Source organism: Trichosurus vulpecula, chromosome 1, assembly GCF_011100635.1.
Source record: "Trichosurus vulpecula isolate mTriVul1 chromosome 1, mTriVul1.pri, whole genome shotgun sequence".
NCBI classification, from domain to species: Eukaryota; Metazoa; Chordata; class Mammalia; order Diprotodontia; family Phalangeridae; genus Trichosurus; species Trichosurus vulpecula.
Genome location: NC_050573.1, coordinates 351,784,674 through 351,808,681, shown reverse-complemented (window position 1 = coordinate 351,808,681; position 24,008 = coordinate 351,784,674). Strand labels below are relative to the sequence as shown.

Here is a 24,008-nt window from a genome sequence, read left to right as displayed (position 1 = left end):
CTTTCTCTCGTAGAATGTAAGCTCTTTATGGGTAGGAACCATATTCTTTTGCTTATATTTGCATTTGTAGCATTTAGCACAGTCCCTGGCATATAAGTACTAAGTAATCAATCTATCTATCTATCTATCTATCTATCTATCTATCTATCTATCTACTGGCCTTAGAAGCCTGATAATTGAGGTTGTTAAGATGAAGCATAAAATAGGCACCTTGGAGACTCTTGTAGGCATAGAGTTGATGCTGTTTTTCGTTTGTTTGGCTCTGCCCAGATAGGTGATTTTGTTCCTGGTGAGGAATGCAGATCAACAACTGTTCTGCAAGTTTTGTGTATTCTTCCCCATGGATCATTCATCAAAATGTGTGTTACTCCACATGTAGTAAATTTTGCATTCTTATATGTCTTGTCTGTAAAATGAAGGGACCCAAGTAGTTACATCCCTTCATCTCTGGCAGTCCGTGTGTCCATATCCACGTCGTACTCCAAAGACATCTGTACCTACTTCAGAAGAGGCAGAGTAGAAATAAAACATCCCCCAAAGCATGGGTATGTTTTGTCCTTCTCTCTACTTTGTCTCCAAAATTGTGGGAAGTATTTGGAGTGACCTGACACTGATAAATCATTATTCACTACAGGAAGAGATTCCAATATTTGATTCTAATAGATGATATCAATAAGTCTACATGCCCATTTCAAAGTAGGTTGAGGCTTTTGAAGTAAAGCCTCTGAGGAAACACCAACTCTGCTGTCCTCTTTCCCTAGATGAGTGCCTTCCCTCTCTCACCCCACCCCCAGCATATAAACTCCCATCAAACCCCATTTGTTTTGCTATGTACATAGGAATTAGACAACAGCAGTTAGAGCAAATAACTGGAAGTTTGAACTTTCGGGTTCTCATCAACAATGTAATAAACCTTGATAAATGGTAAATGTTTAAGATCTTTCAATGAAAAATTATGTGCACATAATTATTTCATTTTATTTTTTAAATTATGAAATAATTTAATACAGGTTGTATTTGCTTTATTAGCTTTCACTAAAATGAATTTGTTGCCCTAGGCAGTCTTGTTCCATGTGAAAAATATTAATTGAACTAAACTTACAAATTCAAATTCCTATTAAATTAAAACCTAGAAGACTCCCTAGTGGGAATTGTCAGACCCAAAGACAGAACTTGTATGATGCCTAGAAGGTCAGCTAACAAGGACCTTACTAAACACATGAGGGAACTGGAGATCAGGAAGTTCCCTGGAAAACATCCCATCTATGATTCTCTAGGATCCAAGTCTGGGGACTATTAGCAGAATTCTCCAGCTGATTTTAATCACAGCAATTTTGAGTAAGGAGAAAAGTACTCTCTGAGTTAACTGGGTCCTGAGCCATACAGGTCTTTATAGATTAAAGTCAACACTTTAAACTACACTCGGAAGCAAATAGGAAGCCAGAGCAGATTATGGAGTACAGGTATAATAGACTCCATATGTTTTGCTCTACATCAGCCAAAGTTTCTGCAAATACATAGGAGTAAAGATCTCTCTTCTACTTTACTTAAAATATTGAGTCATTCCAGTACAAGCCTCCTTATCTTCTCCCACTCTGCCACAAAATATTTGTACATCCCCCTCACCACCTCAAAACATCATATCCTTAGGCTCCCTCCATTCCTTTCTTCCCCTCAGAGGAAAGCTCTTCCCCCTTTCCAAGTCTAATTAACCCACCTGCACCAAAGATTCCATTTCTCTTGCATCCTTTGGTACTTATCTCTTAACAGCTTTGAGGAACCTCTCCCCTCAAATGATGGTGATTTTGAGACACTCTCAATTTTGAGAGTTATGTAGATACTCAAAATTGCAATTAGGTGTCATGGCAAACTTTATTGCCCACATGGCTTAGAAACACAAGTAGCACTTGACTGGACTAAAATCCAGAAAGACATGGAAGAATGTTCTATAATCTTCAAGCTCCTTCCACCTACATTAAGGTATCCCATAACTTTTTACAACTAATTTTTGATATTAAATTTCTAAGAACAAACTAATTTTTGATATTAAATTTCTAAGAACACAAAATAATCAAGTGGGCAGATTTGCTTGGGTTTTTCCTGTCTCTGACAATCTTCTGATGCCCATAGCACTATTGAACCAGTCAATAACTGGTTCTTTCTTCTCTATTCCTTTATACCAGTAAACCTGTGGTTTTGAGTTTCTTAACATTGGGCAGGTTATAACATGGCACTACACAGCTTATTATTCTATATTTTATATCAGCGGTACATTGGTTGTCCTTAAATGCAGATCTGATAATGTTATTCCCCTATTTAATAAACTCCAGTACTCCCTGCTGCCTCTAAGATAAATTACACTTGGCTTTTAAAACTCTTCACAGCATAACTCCAGCCTATCTTTCAAGCCTCCTTAGTTAATACTCCCCTTCCCACCATCCATGATCTAGTCCAATTGTCTTCCTTATCCTGCTCATGTGGCACTCCATCTTACATCTCCACATGTCTTTGCTCTAGCTGTACCACACATCTGGAATGCAATTCTTCCTTACCCCTACCTCACGACAACCTTACTTCCTTCAAGATATAGCTCAAGACCTTCTACATGAAACTTTTCAGCAGGGTCCTTTTTTCTTAACTACTTTGTTTTGTTCTTTTTCTTTGTGTATACTTATACGTGCATGTTTTCTCTCTCAACAGAATGCTTGTCTTGATTCCTAGGATTGTTTCATTTTCTGCCTTTATACCCCCAGAGACTATTACGATGCCTGGAGCATAATAGGTCCTTAATAAATATTCATTGATTGATCTTTCTGCAAACCTATAACACTAATTTTACATAATCTGTGCCAAGTTCAAAATCTTGAAGTCATCCTTGAATGTTCTTTTCCTATCACCCTCCAAGCTAATAGTACTACTGACCTGGGATTACTGTGCCTGGAACAAGAGTTGGAAATTGGTAGGAATAAAAGGGCAAGGAAGCAGGAGGACATGTGGCAGCAGACAGACGGAAGGAAGAGAGATGGATAAATGAATAGATGGATGGATAGATGGATGGGATATGAGACGAGGTTGTGAATGTGCTGTCAAGTCTTTTATGGAGTCTGGGGCTAGTTATGTATGTGAGCTAGAACACTTTGTAAGATGTTGGGCCCAATTGTGGAAGTTACAAATATGAATAAATTCCTTCATCAAGGACTAACAAATGGATTCTACATGTAAAGTCCAATGGTGAAGGTGCTGATTCAGGTAAGGAGAAGTGTAACAGCAGCAGTAGTATCCAGATAGTATGGTGCCTGAGTAGCTGGCTCAATGAAATAAGAAGGTAAAGCATTCCATTTTTAGCACTTCTGTTTCTACTATTCTCACCTGAAAGGTCTTCTCTACTTACCACCTACCTAAGATCCCTTATGCCTTAGTTGTCATGGACCTGCCACTCAAAGTCAAGCAAAGCATATATACTCAGTCACTACTCCCCTTTACTCCAGGCATGCCCTTCCCAAAACAGATCTAATTCATTTACTCAAGTCAGATAGTTTGTATAAGACTAAAACCTGATGAACAATCTTCCATCATTACTTCGCCCTGCCAGAGCAGGCAGAACCAAGTCACTGCTACACCCCCACATAATCTCTCTCAGATCCCAAGGTAAAGAAGACAGGGACAAAGGGAGACCTCAGCATTCCCATTGTGGCCCATCCTCTAGACTGGGGAGAGGGAAGCACTAACACATTCCCTTGATCACTGGTAACCATGTATACTAGTAGAAGACCCAAAATCTGTGTGTTCCTATCTGAGGATATCCAACCTGGAATAGTTACTAAGTTATTGAAGTTTGTTCCTTTGTTCTCAAAGCAGACCAATGATATCAGGAGGGTGATGTCTTCATTTGCAAGTGAAATGGATTTAAGTGAGGCAGGGTAGTGCAAAGTCATCCCTCTCACTCCTCCAGAGTCATCTGAGTCCAGTGGCAAGACATAGGTCAGGATGAATGGAGATGACCCCAAATGCTGTGGACCTTGGCCTTTTTAAGCTAAGGTCATTCACAGGTCTCAGTTCGTCTGAGGCAACACAATTTAGTGATTTAAGGCTAGGTAAGAAATGAGGCAAAAGATGGCCTAGTTTGACTATTCAAAAGAAAAAAAAAATCAGTCATGGAGGGAAAGACCCTCAGGGTTTTTCAAGTTAGGGAAGTATAGCAGGAGAATGTGTGCATGTGTATGTATGAGAGAGACAGACGGACAGAGACAGACACAGAGACAAGACTAGATATCTAAGTAGTACAATATTGGATCTGAATACAGGAAGTCCCCAGTTTAAATCTGCCCTCAGGCACTTACAAACTGTGTGACCCTAGGTAAGTCATTTAACCTTTCTCAGTTTCCATTTCCTCCTCTGTAAAATGGGGATGGTAATAACACCTACCTCCAAGGGTTATGATGTAGATAAAATAACTTTGCAAACCTTAAATCACTATATAAATTCTAGCTCCATTAATATTATCATATTATTCTAAATAATAATAATAATAATATATCCCCCTCTTGCAATGTTGGAGAGATACAGTGATTGTTACCTGAAATAAACATTCCCTGGGTGACTTCTGAAGTACTCCAGCCCTTGGTAGAGCCAAAAAAGGGGTTCCACTTTCTGTCCCTATATACTACTTATTCATTTGCCTCTTCACATATGTTACTTTGTATTTTTAAAAAATCCCTGTATATATCCATTCTATCTCACCAGTAGGTTATAAACCTCTTGATTTTAGGGATGATGCCTTAGATTTCTTGGGGTCCCTAGTATGCATCCTTAGACATTGTGTGCTGATAGGCTCCTGATGGCTTTATTCCAAAAGACTTATGTATACTCTATAATTGTGAGCTTTGTGTGTACTCTGTAACATTTTATGCCAAATATTTCTACTGTTGCTCAGCAACATCTAGCTTTCTCCAGATTCTGAAATTCTACCTGCCATTCCAAGAGACCTAAATCCTGTCCCGACCCCTTCCTACCCTTCCAGCCTTCCTAAACTTTGTTGTCGTTGTTCAGTAGTTTCAGGTCATGACTCTCTGTAACCCCATTTGGAGTTTTCTTGGCAAAGATATTGGACTGTTTGCCACTTCCTTCTCCAGCTCATTTTATAGATATACTCCGTACACTCTTTACCCCAGCCACACCGGTCTGTTTGCTATGGTTTGCCCATAACTGCATCTCCCATCTCACCTGTACTGGTCATCCCCTATGCCTGGAATACTCTCCTTCCACACTTCTGTCTCAGAGTTTACCTGGTTTCGCTCCAATCTCAGCTCAAATTCCACCTTTTACAGGAAGCCTTTCTGTGCTTCTCTAGCTGCTAGTTCATTCTCTTCTAGGATTCTAGGATCTATTCTGTCCATGGCTTGAATATAGCTAGTTACTTACATGTTTTGCTTCTCACTGGAGTGTACACTCCCTGAGGGCAGGGATGGTTTTTGCCTATCTTTGTATCCCCAGTATTATCACAATGCCTAGCACATTATAATGCTTAATAAAACTCCTTGATTGACTTTTGAGTGATTTGCCTACAGTCACAAAGATAGCAATCATCAGAGGAGAAAGTTTTAGTAATTTAGATAACTAAGTTAAAAAGGCTAGCCTGAGTCCTTTGTGTCACTGGTGTGTGATCAGATATTTAATCAGATATTCTATCTATTGCTACACAGTCCCAGACAAACTTTAAACTTAAGAAATGAAACACCACTCAATTTTACCCAAACTAAGATTTTAGAAACAGCACAATATTTTTCATGATGTGTAGACAATCTAACAAGTGCTTGTCTGGGTAAATCCTGGGCTCAAGCCAATGTATAACAGGAAAGAACAGTTGTCAAATTAGTTATTATTCTGTTAATATTTCAGTTCCTAAAAGTAATGTTTTTTTTTATTTTAGCTAAGAAGTTGTACCTTTATTATAGGTCATCAGTGGCCACTAATAAATAAAACTGTGTTTTGATTTAATAGGTATTTTTAAAGTTCACAAGTTTTGGATTTCTTCACAGAAGGCTCAGCCAAATTTTAATATGGTAATGCCTTTAATAAAGACATACAGTTTAAACTATCAAAAAATTGGATTTTGTAATTGAAGTGTAAGCAGATGTCATTGTTATTTGCTCTCCTCACTATGGATATTAGCCAGTATTTTAGTATTTTCCCAAGATTGAATTTTACAGAACCTGTTCTGTTTTAAGTTCAGTCAAAGCAATTACCATGCCAAAGACAAGAGAGTCTCTAAGCATGTCTGCAGAAGAGGTCTACCACAAGTCATTTGTTCCATTTTTTATTTATATCCTCATCTTTATTCCTTATCACCAAACAGAAAACGTTAACTCAAGTCCCACTTCAGGCATTTATTCTCTGAATATCATGACTGAGTTATGCCTCTGTTGTCCCAATTGTAATTGAAGAACACAATACTAACCTAAGTCAATTATATTTATGGTAAAGTATGATTTAACTCACAACACATAAATACTTAGAATATACAGATCAATATTCAGTCCTGTAAGTTGTCCACTAATAAACAAGTATGCATTAAATCAGTTAGTAAATAATTAGATATGAGCTTTTTGGAGAGACAGTATCTCTAGCTCAGTTTCCTTACCTGTAAATAAAGTTTAAAAAAGCAAGTTTGTAGAAGGGGGAATATATTAGATTATGTATAAACTGTCTACAAGTTCTAAGGATTCTAAGTCCCTTAACTATTCCAGATGGTTGAATAACACAACCCCTTTTTTTACTATATCCCTTGACTGTACATGCTTGAGAAGATAAATGTGATCTTAAGTTCTTTTTAATAAATTGGGCTGAAGTTACACAAATATAAAGTGTCTTTTGATTAGAGGATAAAAACAATATTTATGGATACTCTTAGTAATTGAAAGTCCCTCTTAACCCCAGGCCTTATCTCTCCTACTAGTCTCTAAGTTCCATGAAGGCAGGAACCATGATTTGTTGATCTCTATAATTCTGTAGGGGCTTATATCTAGCAATGACTTCATGTTTTCAGAATCAATGAATTAGTGAATGGATAAGATATGTCTAATTCCTCATTCAAAATGAGACTTCCTATTTCTCATCACTGAATTTCATGATTATTAATTTATTGTTATCGTTTTTAAATATCATCAGTGAGTGGTAACGTCACATTTGTGAAATTTTTGCTTTTACTTGTCCCAATTACATTTTTTTCTGTCCATCATGTTTTCTGTCATCCCTCTTTGACTCAACATATGCCACTGCAACAGCACTTTACTAAAAAAAAGTAAAAACCCAAATGCAATTCTCAGGGAATATAAATTATGTCCAAAGATTGCAGATTTGGCCTATGAAAAACTGGTTGTTCCACTCATTCTTGATTATACTAAATTGTTGTGATAGAACAGCAGTGTTCAGACTGCAAAATTGTGAATTTTCCCCTTCACAGTAACCAGTTCAAAAATTGCAAGTAGTTCACACAGGAAGCAACAAGGGTGTTCTTAGTTTATTGACTTGTACTTCTGTGCCACCATTAGCCTTTAAAGAGCTCAAAGTATTCAATGAATTCTCTTAACATTGCAGTTGAGAGTATATGTAGCAAAGGAGAGAGAGAGTTGGCCTAGGTGTCAGAAAGACTTGAGTTTAAGACCCACGTTTGTCACATACTGGACATGTGACCCTGGAAAAGTAACTTAACCTCTCAATCCCCCAGGCAACTCTGTAAGATTAGAAATTGCAGAGAAAGAGTCCATCTGCATCAGTAGAAAAAGTTTCTACCCAGAAGCTCCCTACACAGACGAAATCGAAGGCCTGATCAAAACCAAAACCAAAAATTTCTAGGAGAAAAAAAAGGCGTCATCCTTACTCTAGAAAAGACATTGCTTATTGGAGAATGGTGGTAAACTCTAGAACAGTGAGGAAATAATTGGCCCACAAATAGGTTTCAGGGAGTAATACAATTACTTTCATTGGTAAGAGTGAATTTTTACTCACCAGTTACTTGATGGGGGAGGGAGAGAGGGATCCCAAAAAGAAGAAAGGGATTTATGCAGGATGATTTCATGGTGGCCTCTGCTGCTTCGTCAGAGCAAAATTTTGAAGCAGCTAATTCAGAGGAAATGGAATGGATGATTCCTTGGCCCAAATAGCTCCATCTTTTGTGGTTAATTCCTTTCTTTGACCCTCAGAGAGAAATAGCACATGTCCATCTTGGCACTGTAAAAACATGTTCTTTTGTATAATATATATTTTTTTTCTCTGAATTGCTTCTTCTTTCTTGACAAAGCAAAAGCCCTATTCCAATTGAACTACTGTTGTATATTTTAGAGACTTTTAATTTTTTAAGAAGAAAAAAGTTTGAGGTCTTATAGGAATTTAGTCTTTGAGATTGGAGGGGAGGGGGGGTTTTGGGGGAAAGGGCCCGTGTCTACAACCAGCTGGCTTTTTTTTAAAAACCTGCAACTATCCTTTTAGTCAGCTACCTTGTCAGCACACCTTTCATCATCTGTCAAAGCATGTGAATTCAGCTGTGTTGGTAAATTTCAAAATGTCAGTATAAGTTGTGTTCTGGCTTGGGTTGGGGTATGGAGGAGGAGGAGGAGGAGGAGTAGGGGAACTGTGTGGGTAATTCAGTTGCATGGACCCTTTATTGCTTTATATGAACAAAGGAAGAAAAAAATTAATCTTAATGCATTTCATTTTTTTAAGATAATAAACATATAAGTTCTTTTTTTAATGGAGTTGTTCTTTGGTATCCTGCTTCAAAAGGTACTGTTTATTATTAATCTATCTTTTTTAAAAACTAATTGAAAAAAAAATCAAAATTAGTGATAGGATAAACACTGAAAATTGAAGATTCGTCACATGAACTAGCACTCAGAATTCCATGTTTCTATCCCAAAATGTATAAGTTTGTCTCATCTATCAACTCCATAGTAGCATATAATAAAAGCCAACATTTATAAAGTACTCCACTGCTCACAAAGGGCTAAGAGTACTTATACAAATTTGCTTACTTAAACCCACCACAATTGTGCAAGATGAGTGATACAAGTATCATCTTCATTTTACAGATTAGGAAACTGATCCCAATAGAGGAAATTGAGTAACTTGCCCATAGATACATAAGAGGGCCAATTAGGATTATCTCCTACTCCCAAGTCTTCTGATTCCAAATACAGTGCTTTTTCTTCTAAACCAAGGGGGTTTTTTTAACCCTTTTTGTATCATAGAAGGAAGGAAACATGTTTATTAAGTGCCTACCGTATTTTAGTACTAAGCTAAGCACTGTGCTAAACATTTTACCGATATTGTCTCATGTCATATTCACCAACCCTTTGGCAGTCTGGAGAAGCCTACGGACCCCTTCCGAGAGTCATACATAAAATAAAATCTATAAGATTAAAAAGGAAACAGTTATCAAAATATGGTTTAAAAAAAGTTCACAGATGCCAGGTAAAAAGCCTCTGCCTATCTCCTTCTGTAGCTCCCCCTGCTTCCCCAATTTCCAGATTCCCTCAGTCTTAATCCTTGGTAAGAACTTGATCTGAACAAATATTTCCTATTTCCACCTGGATGATTTGTTTCTGGTTGTGTAAACCTGAATATATGGGGCCATTTGGCTCATTTTCAGTCAACTGAGAATTCCACAGCTAAAATCTTAAACACCTCTGGGCAGGAAGAAGGAGGCTTAGAATAGGCCTTTCATTTCCAGTCTCTCGAAGAGTGCAAGCAATATACATTCATATATATGAAGAAGCAAGTCCTGAAATTTGCCAGGTCTTAAGTGAGGTTTGGCACTTGGTGTTTCCTAGAAATTCCCACCATTTGAAATCAGCAGCAAGTCACTTGCATTGTTTCTTCTCTTTTTTTTTTTTCTTTCTGGCTTACATTTCCCATCAGTTTCCATTGTATCTCTATTTAGAGTGTAATTTCAAACTCAAACTGAAACATATCTCAAGTGCAATTTATTGTCTGGAGCTTCTTAGGAAAGCTGGCCCAAGCTTACTCCCTAGACAAAGTATCTTGGTATTAAAAATGATTAAATTGGGATGTGAAGAAGGTTTGATCTCTATAATGTCCTGATTGATCAGTAATCACATGGCAGAATAAATATACTGCAAGTGTGTGTGCGTGGGGGGGTGCATTATCACAATCATACAAATACCAAAAAATATTCAAGAAGAGATAAAAGATGTAGTTAATTAAACTCAGCAGATATTCCATTGGTCCTACGTAGTACTTTATCATCTATTTTGCTCCTTGTCCACAGGACAGATGACCACAAAAGAAGGCTGTTATCGAGACATGAGGCTTCAAGTAAACACATCATTTTGCAATCCAAGGACTCGACCAGTTACAGGGATCATACCTTGTAAAATGCCAGCCTGTCCTCCCAGGTAAGGAGCCGAGTTTTGACTTTAACATTCAGGTTACCATAGAGGCCATAAGAAATAAAGTACTTGAACTAGGATAGTAGTAAGAATTCTTCATTTATTTAAAAAAAACGCAAAAGACAAAAGCAGCATTGTAAGATCTTGCAAGAGATGTATGGATCAAATTACAAGAAACCTTAAATATGCTAAAGAAATAGCAATACCCACAATAGGGAAATGGATGAAAACTAAACTGTAACCACAGCAATATTTTTTTTCTTTGTAACTCCTCTATTTGCTGTACTTTATACCACTTGCTTTATACCATTTTTGTTTTATGTATTATAACTAATGAGATGGGGTAATATTGAAGTATCATAACATATATGTATATGTATATATGTGTGTATGTATATACATGTATGTATACATAAACACACACACATATATATATATATACACATATATCAGGAATTAATCTTAAAAAGCATGGGCTGATGTGGGACATGAGGTTTTGTTTTGTTTTGTTTTTGAGAATTATAGTTTTGTGGAGAGTGGGAAGAAACATAAGGGGCGATTTAGTCCAACCCAAAACCCAATGAAGGAAAGCCCCCTTATGGCATCTCTGACTGATGATCATCCTTCCTCTGCATTAATACTCCAATGATATGAACTTCGCTGCATTACAAGGCAATCCATGACTTTAAATTAGGAATTGTGAATATGCAAATAGTGAGACTTTCCTATAATTCATTTACTGGATACAGAGCTGTCTTAATAAGATCAACTAGATATCTATTTAAAAATTGTACTCATTTCAGTTTCACTTTGGCACACAGATAAGGCAAGAATTGAAGAATAAAAGGTTATTCCTGTTAGGCAGCTAGTGTTTATTTTTTAATAAGTTTATTTATTTTTAGTTTTCAACATCCACTTCCATAAGTTTTAAATTTTCTCCCTTTCCTTCCCCTCCCTCTCCCCAAGACAGAATGCAGTCCGACATAGGCTCTACATATACATTCCTATTAAACAAATTTTCGCATTAGTCATGTTGTATAGAAGAATTAGAATGGATGGGAGTAACAATAAGAAGGAAAAACATAAAACAAAATAAAAACAAATAAAACAAAACAAGAAAACAGTATGTTTTGATCTGCATTCAAACTCCATACTTCTTTTTCTGGATGTGGATGGCATTTTCCATCATGAGTCTTTTGGAATCATTTTAGGTCCTTGTATTGCTGAAAAGAACTAAGTCTATCAAAGTAAGTCATCGCACACTGTGGCTGTTACTGTGTACAATGTTCTCCTGGTTCTTCTCACTTCACTCAGCATCAGTTCATATAAGTCTTTCCAGGTTTTCTGAAGTGCTCCTATTCATCATTTCTTATAGTACAATAGTATTCCATTCCATTCATATACCACAACTTGTTCAGCCATCCCCCAATTGATGGGCATCCCCTCAATTTCCAGTTCTTGGCCACAAAAAGAGCTGCTATAAACATTTTTGTACATGTGGGTTCTTTTCCCATTTTTCTGATCTCTTTGGGATACAGCCCTAGAAGTGATATTTCAGCTATTGTTTAAGTGTCTACTGAGTGTTAGGCACTGTAATAAATTCTGAAGATACAAAGGAAGGTCAAAAACAAAACAAAACAAAGTCTGCCCTCAAAGAGCTACGTGCAAACAAGGTATGCCAGGATAAACTGGAGGAGGTCATCAACAGAGGAAAGACACTAAAATTAAAAGGGTTGAAGACAGGCTTCTTGTACAAGGTGAAACTATAGCTCAGACTTTAAGGAAACTAGAGAAACAAAGAGGTGGAGATGAAGAAAGAGAGAGTTTTAGTCACGAGAGGGGGTACAGCCAATGAAAGTGCTTAGAGCTGGGAGATGATATGACACATCCAAGGAACAGGAAGGAAGCCTGTGTCACTGGGTTGCAGAATAGGTGAGAGAGGAGAGGGTCAAGCATAAGAAAATTAGAAAGCTGGGAATGACAATAATAGTTATTATCATTCTTCATAATAACTAGCATTTTAATATAATGATTCAAGGTATGTAAGATACTTTTAAAATTTTCTTTCATGTTAACCCCACAAGAAGGAAGGGGCTAGGATATGAGGATTTTATAAGCCAAAAGATTTTTTATACTAGATTCTAGAAACAATAAGGAACCACTGGCATTGACTGAATGGGGTGGGGAATGGGAGTGATATGGTCAGACAAGCTTTTAGAAGATCAGTTTGAAAGCTGAGTGGACTAGAGTACAGAGAAAAGAGGCAGAGACCAACCAGAAGATAATTAGAATAGTTTAGGCATGAAGTGGTAAGGGCCTGGTTTAAAAGAAATGAAGAGGTTTCTAAGGTCCCTTTTAGCTCTATATTTATGATCTTATGTAACTTTTCAAGTTAGTTTACTAATTCTCTCATATGCTTGACTGATTAAACTCTAGAGAGTGTAACCTATACTCTTTGCATCCACTCCCTCATTTACCACTCAACTGAGCCCTTCTTCAATCTGCCTTCTCTTTCTTTCACTTTACCGCAACTATTCACTCCAAGGTCACCAGTGATCTAATTGCCAAGTCCATTGGTTTTTTTCTTAGCCCTCATTTTCCTTAAGCTTTCTTCAGTATTTGATTCTGGTGATCATGTCTTCTTTTTTATATTCTTCCCTCTATCTGTTTCCATAACTCTGATTCTTCTACCTCTCTGAACACTATTTCTCAGAACCTTCACTGGTTCTTCTCCTGATGCCCATACATTTGGATATATTCTAAGATCATCCTGAATCATCTCTTCTCTCTGTACTCTGTCCCTTTACAATCTCCTCTATTCCCATGACTACAGGAAGACGAATTCTGTCATTATTTACATTGAGTTTGATGTGTCATTTGGGATATCTAGGGGAAAATGGCTAGAAGGCATTAAAAATGCAAAATTTGAGTTTAGGGAAGAGATTTGAGCTAGAGATACAAACTTGGAAGTCATCTGTATAGAATTATGCATATAACAAGTGAAGCGGGCCTGGACAAAAAAAAAATCTCCTTAACCAGGCTTGAGAACAGTATTCCTTTGCAGTCATCGAGAGGACAATACTTAAAAAACAGGTGGTTTACTTTGCACTGATGATCATTTTTCCTTTAATAGTGTTGCTTGATGTGTATGATAAAGTTGAGAAGAAAATTTGCAGCTTTCATCACAATCCTATCCAAATATTGCTTGTAATGCCCTTCTTGACCAATGTGTCACTAGAACAACTTGAACTATGGGAGTCACATAAATCCTATGTAAACTGTATCTTCCCTGCCTATAATGTTAAGTAATAGTCCCTCTACTCCGGTCATTTCTCCCCCATTACCTAACCAGCTTGTAAGTCTCCTTCCTCCCCACCCCCTTTGCCTATTAAAAATTCTTAGATTAATGCTGGCCCCAAACCCTATGCACAAGTTTTATGGTATATGATTCTTATCATCAAGTACATTCATTGAATAGCAGGAAATTCTAAAGACACGGAGTGTTGAAGTAACAAGTTTGGTTTTTTTGGTTAAAGAATACTCTTACATATTGTATCCCATTTGATCCTCATATCCAGTATGTGGGATAGTTAGGGCAGGTATCATTATCCCCATTTTACAGGCAAGGAAACAATCTCAGAAATGTTGTGATTTCCCTAAGATCATATAGGTGCTGGACCAGAAACCCAGTTTATCTGACTCCCAATTCAGTGGTCTTTATGCTATGCTATATTAACTAGAGGAGTCTGGTTCACAGAAACTGGCCCAATCCTCCTTTTTCAGCATAAGTTGTGTCTGTAGGGTACTGTGAAAGCTGTAGGAGTCCTTGTGCACTGACATACACTCCCTGCAATGGACATCTGCCCCTTTCCCTCTGAGAATACAGGTGAGGTCCAAGCCTGACTTCATCTACTACGGTAAAAAGAATAGAAATAGCAAATCATAAAATCTAGCCCAGAATAAAAGGATTAAGCATTATTAAATGAATGCTAGCTCCAAATGTAACCTATAGGTGTTGTTTAATGAGACAGACTGTGTCCCTCAGAGAACAAAGACAAGACCATCTGGCAGGTTTTGTTGGATAAATGTCAGAGGCACTTTCCATGATAGCTACCAAATGTGTACATACCACTGATGCACCCAGCCCTAAAAAGTGATCATGAACATCATTCCTATTAGAGGCCCCTTCCAAGCTGTCTCTGATCCCTTATCTTTTTTCTTCTCCCACAAAAAAGAGACAACCTGAAGTCCCTTTATGCAGTGTTAGCTCCTATTCTCTTCTACCTAAAGTCCTACAACAAAAGGAAAGATCTGAATAGTTCATATTAAGTTGTCGTTTATTTGTTTGTTGGGGAGGAGGGGAGGTAGAACATTGTTGTTATTCAGATGGTGTCCCGAAAGAGTTATGTAAATGGTTTTCCCCTGCCCTCATTCTCATCGGGTCTTTTTGACTATTAATTTCATTGTAACTGCTCCTTTCTTCATCTCAGACTTAGTTTAATTCAACAGGACAAATATCTATGTCTGTACCCAATGTGAATGTCCAAATTCTATTTATTTATATCCTGGCTCTGTGAGTTACTAAGACTTGCTGCGATTTGGGAATATTCAAGATTTGTGCAAGAAATTCCAGTGTATAAATTTTCACTACCCTGTAGGGTGGAAGGCCTGTAGCTTGGGCGCCATAACTTTGAGCAGCAATTTGCGTGGTGTTCATAAGTTTTCCCAATGTGCACAGTGAAACACATATTACTAATTTATGCCCCTATTACAACACTTATGCACCTGAAAAGCACGTAGACAACCTTATGAGGTTTTTATATACTGTAACAACAATGTTGCTAGCAGCTGTTGTGGGAGGGTAAAAGACCAAGAGCACACACAAGGGCTGCTAGCGCACGTTTTTTGATCCGCTTTTCTAAGAAAAGCAACATTAAGGGGTTAATAATCTCACTTTAATCAAACATACATATATCATTCACTTAGTTCAGGGAAAAAAAGTCAGTACTCTGAACTTCAGAGCAAATACAAACAGAGATTACAAACAGAGACTATATAAACAGACCAAATCACAATACATGGTTACCAGAAAAGCACCAACATTTGGGTTTTTCAAAGCCGGGGTTGGGGGGGAAGGGGGTAGCTGCTTCAACGGCTACCCAGAGTCTCATCACCAACACCCTTTCAATGAGTGTGCCTCCGAAGGCAAAATGCTAACCTCTCAGTTTATATACACTTCTTCAGGGTCAAAGGGTGTCACAACCATGTGACACAAACCTATATGAGCTAGGCTTTCTTGTTTCTTAAGCAGGTCAAAGACTCTTGATTCAATCAAAGAAACAAAAGACAACAAAAAGTCCACTTTGCTTGCCCTTACATTTGAAAGGCAAAACTCATCAAAGGTACTTGATTACCTCAGCATTCCAAAAGAGAAAACAGTAACAAAAAAAATCACAACCTAATTACCATAACATACACCCAAGAGAATCTGGCTCAATAACCATTTTTAGCATAGATGGTCATGAAGACTGTGCAAATAGCTTTATACCAAAAAAAAATTGCAATAAGGCAAATTATCACAGGATCATTCTGCTGACTGACTTAAGTGATCTACAAATGCGGGTAGTTCAAAATAATTTAGGAATGTCACATCATGTGGTGCTTAGACAGGATATGAGACTGCATGATTATCTGATAAAATGATCATCCCATCAGAGGAAAATGGAGAAGAAAGAAGTTAGGTCTTTGCCTCATTCCTGGGAACTGACTATGCTGCTATCTTTACTCATCTTTCCCTCTATCAACCATGTGTTTAACTTTTTTCCCCAAATGAACAGAACAAAATAAATGTAACTTTTAAAAAATTTCTTCATCATATAATTAAATTGTAAATAGGAATAATTATAATTTTATTCGAACTCTAACATAATTTATTCCACTTATAATTATTGTACCTATAATTTATTCCATTTATGATGATGATAAAATTGTTATATTTTCCTTAGTCTAACCTTCTAATGAATCACAAGCATACTTTGGTCCCCAATATCATTTATTTAACCATGCTTCTTATATAAATCTCACTCATTGAGGTAGCAAGCCAGGATCCATCTAAATTACTAAGTAGTCTTAGATAAATGTAATATTTTGGCTTTCAGATACACATACCCCTGAGAAATGGTGACTTAGATAGTACTGTTAAACAAGGTCAGTTAGTGAAGAGATAAAGAATCATTGGGGTTTATCTTACTGATATTAGAAATACAGAGATTAGAAAATTTAAGAAAAAGCTATTCTAAGTAAGTTAAGCTTTTTTTAATATATCAGTTCATTTGGCAAATGCTTTTTCATGGAGCTAGCATAAATGTAAATTTTACCCTAGAAGTTTAGATAGAGATAGGATGTGGACTAGCCTTGTGATTACATCTATATAGGATACTATTTGGTGAAGAGTTCTGTCGTCCAATGAAGGTTGGCACTTTCTCTGTTACTTAAAGACTTAAAAAACTTCCTAGAGCACCAAGAGGTTAAGTAACTTGCCCAGGGTCACACAGCTACTATGTGGCACAAGTGAGACTTGAATCCAGGTCTTTCTGGCTTTGAGCCTGGCTCTCTAACCCGTACACCACTCCACTCTCTCATACTATGAGAATTGTAACAAATTCTAACCTAATAGGGTTAAAATTAATGAAGGGTTAACTGTAGTATCCAATATTAATTTCTAATTAGCAAAGGCTAAAATACCTGTATAGTCTCATGTAAGTGTACCAAGTCAAGGAGGATTTTAGGTAGCAATGGCATAAGATGGCCTAGAACAGGAGTTCTGAAACATTTTTGTTTCATAGACCCCTTCATTAATCAGGTAAAGCCTACAGAACTCTGATCATGTTTTTAAATGCATAAAATAAAATACATAAGATTACAAAGAAAACCAATTATATTGATCCATAGTTATCAACATTTTTTTAAACAAGTTTACAGACCCTAGATTAAGAATCCCTGACCCAGGGGAAGGGTTAAGAAAAGTAACTCAGATTCACAAAAGTGTTATTTCCCTACCCACCCCCACCACCCCAAAAAAAGTTATAGAAAGAACTATGCCATTAGTTCTTTCTTTCAAAGAATTTTTTTTCAATAAAAGCGTTGTTTTTCTCTTTTTCTCTCATGTTTAAAGCCATGTTTCCTCACTAATAAATTTTTCCCATGAGTCCTATAATAAAAAGAAACCTAAGACCCTAGCAACCCCAGTAGGGGAGGGCAAAGCTCTCCCCTGCCCTGGGGTTTTCTTATATGTACATTACCAGAACTGTCCAAGTCTTTCCTTTTGTTACAGAACCACAGATAGAAGATAGTGATTAGGTCATTACTTCTCCTTCCTGTCTGTTCAGTATTATTCTTTAGGGCATACTTCTGTCTTTTCTACTCCAGTTTTAAATATGTCAATTCATTGCTTTCCACATGAGGCCATTTGAAATTTTATTAGGTTTCAAAAGCAGAATGATTTTCCTGATGTTGAGTCAAATTTTCCTTATCATTGTTTTATCCCCAACTATCATCTGACCTCTAGCATTAATTCAATTCACAATTTATCCCAGAGCTTTTTATACTCACATTAACATTAATGTTAAACATTCCATACTTGATCAAAACAATGGCTAACCTAGTGCAGTCCCTGACTTAGGTACCTACAGGCTTCTGTTTATCATTTAAAGTCCTGTCACAGCACAGCTCCCATTTTGTGCACTATGTATTATATCCAAGATGACTTACCACTATTCTCCATACATGAAGTTCCATCATTGTGCCTTTGCATTGGTGGCAACCCACGCTTGAAATGCACTCTGTCCTCCCCTGCACATCTTAAGGTTCCCTAGCTTCCTCCAGAGCTCCACTTGAGTACCACCTGCTAAATGAGGCCTTTCCTAAGAGCTACTGGTGACTCTCCCCAACCCCTCCCCCAAAATTACCATGTGCTTCATTTATTTATAAGCATACATGTTGCCTTCTCCAATGGAATGCAAACTCCTTGAGGGCAAAAAGTGTTTCTTTTTTGCTGTCTTATACCTAATACCTAGCACAGAACCTAACTTGCTAGGCACTGAAAAATATGTGACTAATAAACATTGAGAGGGCGAGTTAGTTGTCCCACATAAGAGTCTCTTCAAGGGATTAACATTATTAAACACACTTAACTATCCTTTTATGTATAATGCATTTAAATGTATCTAAAATCTAGTTTCAGCTTATACAGCATAAACAAGTTTCCAAAACATATGACCTACTATATAAAATAGTCCATGTTTTAACTTGTCGTAAAACTGAGTTCTTCCTACCTTTGATATTCTGGAATATGCTTAGTAAAGACTTGCTTGTTTTGGTCAATCTTTGTATGGAAACTGTTCCATTATCGTGATCATTTATTTATTTAATTTATTTAATATTTTTAGTTTTCAGCACTGATTTTCACTCCAAGATGTCATATATTCTGGTTACCCCATTCCACAGTCACCCCACTCCCCCCCATCCCCTTTTCCCTTACTTTTCTGTAGGGCAACATAAATTTCTATGCCCCATTGCCTGTATATCTTATTTCCTAGTTGCATGAAAAAACTTTGTTTTTGAACATCTTCTTTTAAAACTTTGAGTTCCAAATTCACTCCCCCTTTCCCTCCCCACCCACCCTCCCTAAGAAGGCAAGCAATTCAACATAGCCCACATGTGTATCGTTATGCAAAACCCTTCCACAATACTCATGTTGTGAAAGACTAACTGTATTTTGCTCCTTCCTGTCTTATCCCCCTTTATCCAGTTTTCACTCTTGACCCTGTTCCTTTTCAAAAGTGTTTGCTTTTGAATACCTCCTCCCCCATCTGCCCTCCCTTCTATCATCCCCCCCTTTTTGATCTCCTTCCTCTTTCTTTCCTGTGGGGTAAGATACCCTTGAGTGTGTATATTATTCCCTCCTTAGGTCAAATCTGATGAGAGCAAGATTCACTCATTCCCCCTCACCTGTCCCTTCTTCCCTCCCAACAGATTTTTCTTGCCACTTTTATGCGAGATAATTTACCCCATTCTATCTCTCCCTTTCTCCCTCTCTCAATATATTCCTCTCTCATCCCTTGATTTGATTTTTTTAGATACCATCCCTTCATATTCAACTCACCCTGTGCCCTCTGTCTATATATATACCCATACATATACACATACATGCACAAACATACATATATATATATATAGATATATGCAGATTCCCTTCAGCTACCCTAATGCTGGTGTCTCATGAATCATACACATCATCTTTCCATGTAGGAATGTAAACAAAACAGTTCAACTTTAGTAAGTCCCTTGTGATTTCCCTTTCTTGTTTACCTTTTCATGCTTCTTTTGATTCTTGTGTTTGAAAATCAAATTTTCTATTCAGCTCTGGTCTTTTCACTGAGAAAGCTTGAAAGTTCTCTATTTTGTTGAAAATTCATATTTTGCCTTGGAGCATGATACTCAGCTTTGCTGGGTAGGTGATTCTTGGTTTTAATCCTAGCTCCATTGCCCTCTGGAATATCATATTCCAAGCCCTTTGATCCCTTATGTTGAAGCTGCTAGATCTTGTGTTATCCTGATTGTGTTTCCACAATACTCAAATTGATTCTTTCTGGCTGCTTACAATATTTTCTCCTTGATCTGGGAGCTCTGGAATTTAGCAACAATATTCCTAGGAGTTTTTCTTTTGGGGTCTTTTTCAGGAGGCGATCTGTGGATTCTTTCAATTTCTATTTTACCCTCTGGCTCTAGAATATCAGGGCAGTTCTCCTTGATAATTTCTTGAAAGACACTATCCAGGCTCTTTTTTTGATCATGGCTTTCAGGTAGTCCAATAATTTTTAAATTATCTCTCCTGGATCTATTTTCCAGGTCAGTGGTTTTTCCAATGAGATATTTCACATTGTCTTCCATTTTTTCATTCCTTTGGTTCTGTTTGATAATATCTTGATTTCTCATCAAGTCACTAGCTTCCACTTGCTCCAATCTCATTTTTAAGGTAGTATTTTCTTCAGTGGTCTTTTGGACCTCCTTTTCCATTTGGCTAATTCTGCCTTTCAAGGCATTCTTCTCCTCATTGGCTTTTTGGAGCTCTTTTGCCATTTGAGTTAGTCTATTTTTTAAGGTGTTGTTTTCTCCAGTATTTTTTGGGTCTCCTTTAGCAAGTCATTGACTTGTTTTTCATGGTTTTCTTGCATCACTCTCATTTCTCTTCCCAATTTTTCCTCTACTTCTCTAACTTGCTTTTCCAAATCCTTTTTTAAGCTCTTCCATGGCCTGAGACCAGTTCATGTTTTTGTTGGAGGCTTTTGATGTAGGCTTTTTGACTTTGTTGACTTCTTCTGGCTATATGTTTTGGTCTTATCTGTTACCAAAGAAAGACTCCAAAGTCTGAGTCTGAATCTGAGTCCGTTTTCACTGCCTGGCCATATTCCCAGCCAAGTACTTGACCCTTGATTTTTCCGGGGTATGATTGCTTGTAGAGGTATAGAATACTTTGTTCCAAGCTTGAGGGGATGCATTGTTGTTTTTAGAGTTATTTCTCACAGCAGGCTCTGCCACACCAGTGCTCCTCCTCCCCCAAGAACCGCCAACCCAGACCACAACTCAGATCTTAAGCAGGCTCTGCACTTCTGCTCTGATCCGCCACTTAATTCCTCCCACCAGGTGGGCCTGGGGCCTGAAGCAACTGCAGCTGTAGTTCTGTAGTGGTACCACCTCCACCGCCCCCGGGGTGGTGGCAGAACTGTGAACTCCTTTCACTCTGTCCCCCACAGCTTTTCCCACCAACCTTCTCTGTTGTCTTTGGTGTTTGTGGGTTGAGAAGTCTGGTAACTGCCACAGCTCACTGATTCAGGGCAGTAGGGCCTGTTATGCCTGGCTCCCGGTCTGGTTGGTCCGGGTGCATCCCACACTGAGCTCTGCTCCTTTTCACTTCCAGCTCCACGTGGGATAGACCTTACCCAGCAACCATTCAGGCTGTCCTGGGCTGGAGCTCTGCTGTCCTTTGCTATTTCAGGGTTCTGCAGTTCTAGAATTTGTTCAGAGCCATTTTTATAAGTGTTTGGAGGGCCCTGGGGGGAAGCTCACTCAAGTCCCCCTGATATGACTACAGAGGTAACAGAACCAAGACCCAAATCCAGGTCTTTGAATTTCTCTACTTCTTTCCCCTGTTCCCTCTGATTTATAGGCTCCTTTAAATTGATGCCAAAGATTTTATTGGGCATTTAAACTATAAATGCATATTGAACAAATATCTCCAGGAAATATTTGATTTAATAAATTAATTCAAAAAAATTATCGAGAGCCTACTTTGGGTAAGATGCCAAGATTTAGTTCCTGAATCCTAAAAGCTAAATCAAATTTCAACATGTTATAAATTTAGTTTCAGTCATTCTCTTACTACAGTATCTCACATTTGAAGATCATTAGCCACTGTTCTGCTCTTAGAGGTTTGTAAGACATTTCTGGAGTTTGTCCCAATTAGCTCAGCAGTTTTTCATCATAATGCTATCTGTATATTTAAAGATGTCATTTTGTGTTTCCACTTCTATATCATTTATGACAGCAATGAATAAAATTGGTCCCAGAACTAATCCCTAAGAGATTTCTTTTGACACTTTTCCACCAAGAGAAGGACTTGTATCCTGACCATCTCTTTCTTAATGGTTTTCTGTTCATGATAGTATGTTCCCACAAGTCCCATAAAATCATTTGGGGAGAAGAGGAAGAAGGAAAGAAGGAGGTCTTTGATTATTGTTAATGTTTTACTCTTTTAGTTAATATTTGTTCTTCTAATTGTTAAAATTTTAATCTTTCAAAGAATTTTTGAAAGTTTAAATAAATTACGTCCACTGACTCTCCTTTGTCCAAATACTCATTGACTTCCCTAAAGAAAGATTTTAAGGAGTTGTCAGCTTTTTCCCTCATTTATTTTTTTGAAGCTACATGCATTTAGGTCTTCATTTTCTTATTAAATCTTTCTGATGAGCCCTAAAATCATTTTATTGTTCTTTTTTTTTAAAGAATACTCCACTGTGTCTCATTATAATAAGACTTTCTAACACTGGGATATCCAAACCAAACAACTTGATCAGTGTACTACTATTCACTACATCCTGAAAGCATTCTGAAAGAAACCATCATAAGTCTGAGGAAGAGAGGTTAGGGTTAGAGTCAAGGTATAATGGAGATAACTTTCAGCATCACATTTGAAAAATAATCTGAAAATTAGAGGTTATGATTATCCTCCATTCATAACATTGAGTTACAACTATGTAGTTCATTAGGTTTTAAGGAAATCTATATAATTCCTCATATTTGTTCATCATGAATACCTGAATGGTACACAAGAAGAATCCTTCCATTTCATCCTCCACACAGCTCTTAGATTGATTTTTCTAAAGCATCAATCACTCCCTTATTCAATAAATTCCAGTTGTTCCAAAATCAAATATAAGCTTCTCTTAAACTTTCTTTCCAGCCACCATATGCTTCATTCCCTTTCATGAAAAACCATAATCCATTCAAATTTTCCTTACCAATACTCATACATGGCATGTCATCTCTCATTTCTGTGTTTGTACAATGACTGCCCCTCATACCTAGAATACATTCCTTCTTCTACTCCATCTCTTAGAATACTTAATTTCTTTCAAGGCACACCTCAAGCATCATCTTCTACTTGATTCCCTCAGCTACTAGTTTCTTCCTCCTAAAATTATCCTGTTATCAAGAGAGATATAAATGTAGATAAGATGATAGTTATAGACATAGATATGTTTGTCTTCCCCAATTAGATTATAATCTTCTTGAAGGCAAGAGTTATTTCACCTTTGTCTTTGTTTCTCCAGTGCCTAGGACAGTGCCTGGCACATAGCAGGTATTTAATAAATGCTTGCTGATTGGTTGATTATATGTTAGGAAACTAAGGTTCATAAGTTAAATGCCTTGCTCAAATTCACATAGCCAAAGATTTTCTGACTTCAAGTCCAAATTTCTCTTTGCTCTTACCCATAGCTGAGAGAACACCTCAGAATGCATAGCTTCATCTGTTTAGACCACTGAACTAAAATTTGAGAGACAGAAAGTTAGACAGCAGTAGAAACAATGAATTCATGAAGGTAGCTTCCTAATCTTCTATCTTTGACATCTTTTGAATACATTGAATCACTGGACATGGAACAGAAGAATAAGGAAAAGAGGAAAGCGTTGTAATGTGAAAAGAAAGACTAAAACTCATCATTATTAGTCAATACAATCAAACAAAATTGATGGAACAAGTGAATTTTACATAATAAAACACGGGAATTAAATATGTCAATCTTTACCAGTTGCCTTTTGATTTAGTTATGTCATCAGAGAAATCAAATTTCCTGAAAACAATTTTCCAGTTGTTTCCTTTTTTCTATGAATTAATGATTAAGCATGGTCTTATCCAGGCTGCTGACAAAGCTTTTCAGTTGCCTATTCATTGGGCAGAAAACCAAAAGTTTCATTAGAAAACAATGAAAATGTGACTATTTTATTAGAATAACTCTCCCTTGGAGACTCCTGTGGCTAATC

At 37.2% G+C, this 24,008-nt stretch overlaps 1 protein-coding gene across 1 annotated transcript in view; it reads left to right on the top strand.

Moving 5' to 3' along the window:
- Positions 1–24,008, top strand: part of ADAMTS16 (ADAM metallopeptidase with thrombospondin type 1 motif 16) — a 261,983-nt gene that overhangs the window by 166,925 nt on the left and 71,050 nt on the right. Inside the window, exon 18 of the mRNA XM_036741722.1 lies at positions 10,286–10,412. Within this exon, the coding sequence (XP_036597617.1) occupies positions 10,286–10,412 (127 nt within the window). The remainder of the gene's footprint in view (positions 1–10,285; positions 10,413–24,008) is intronic.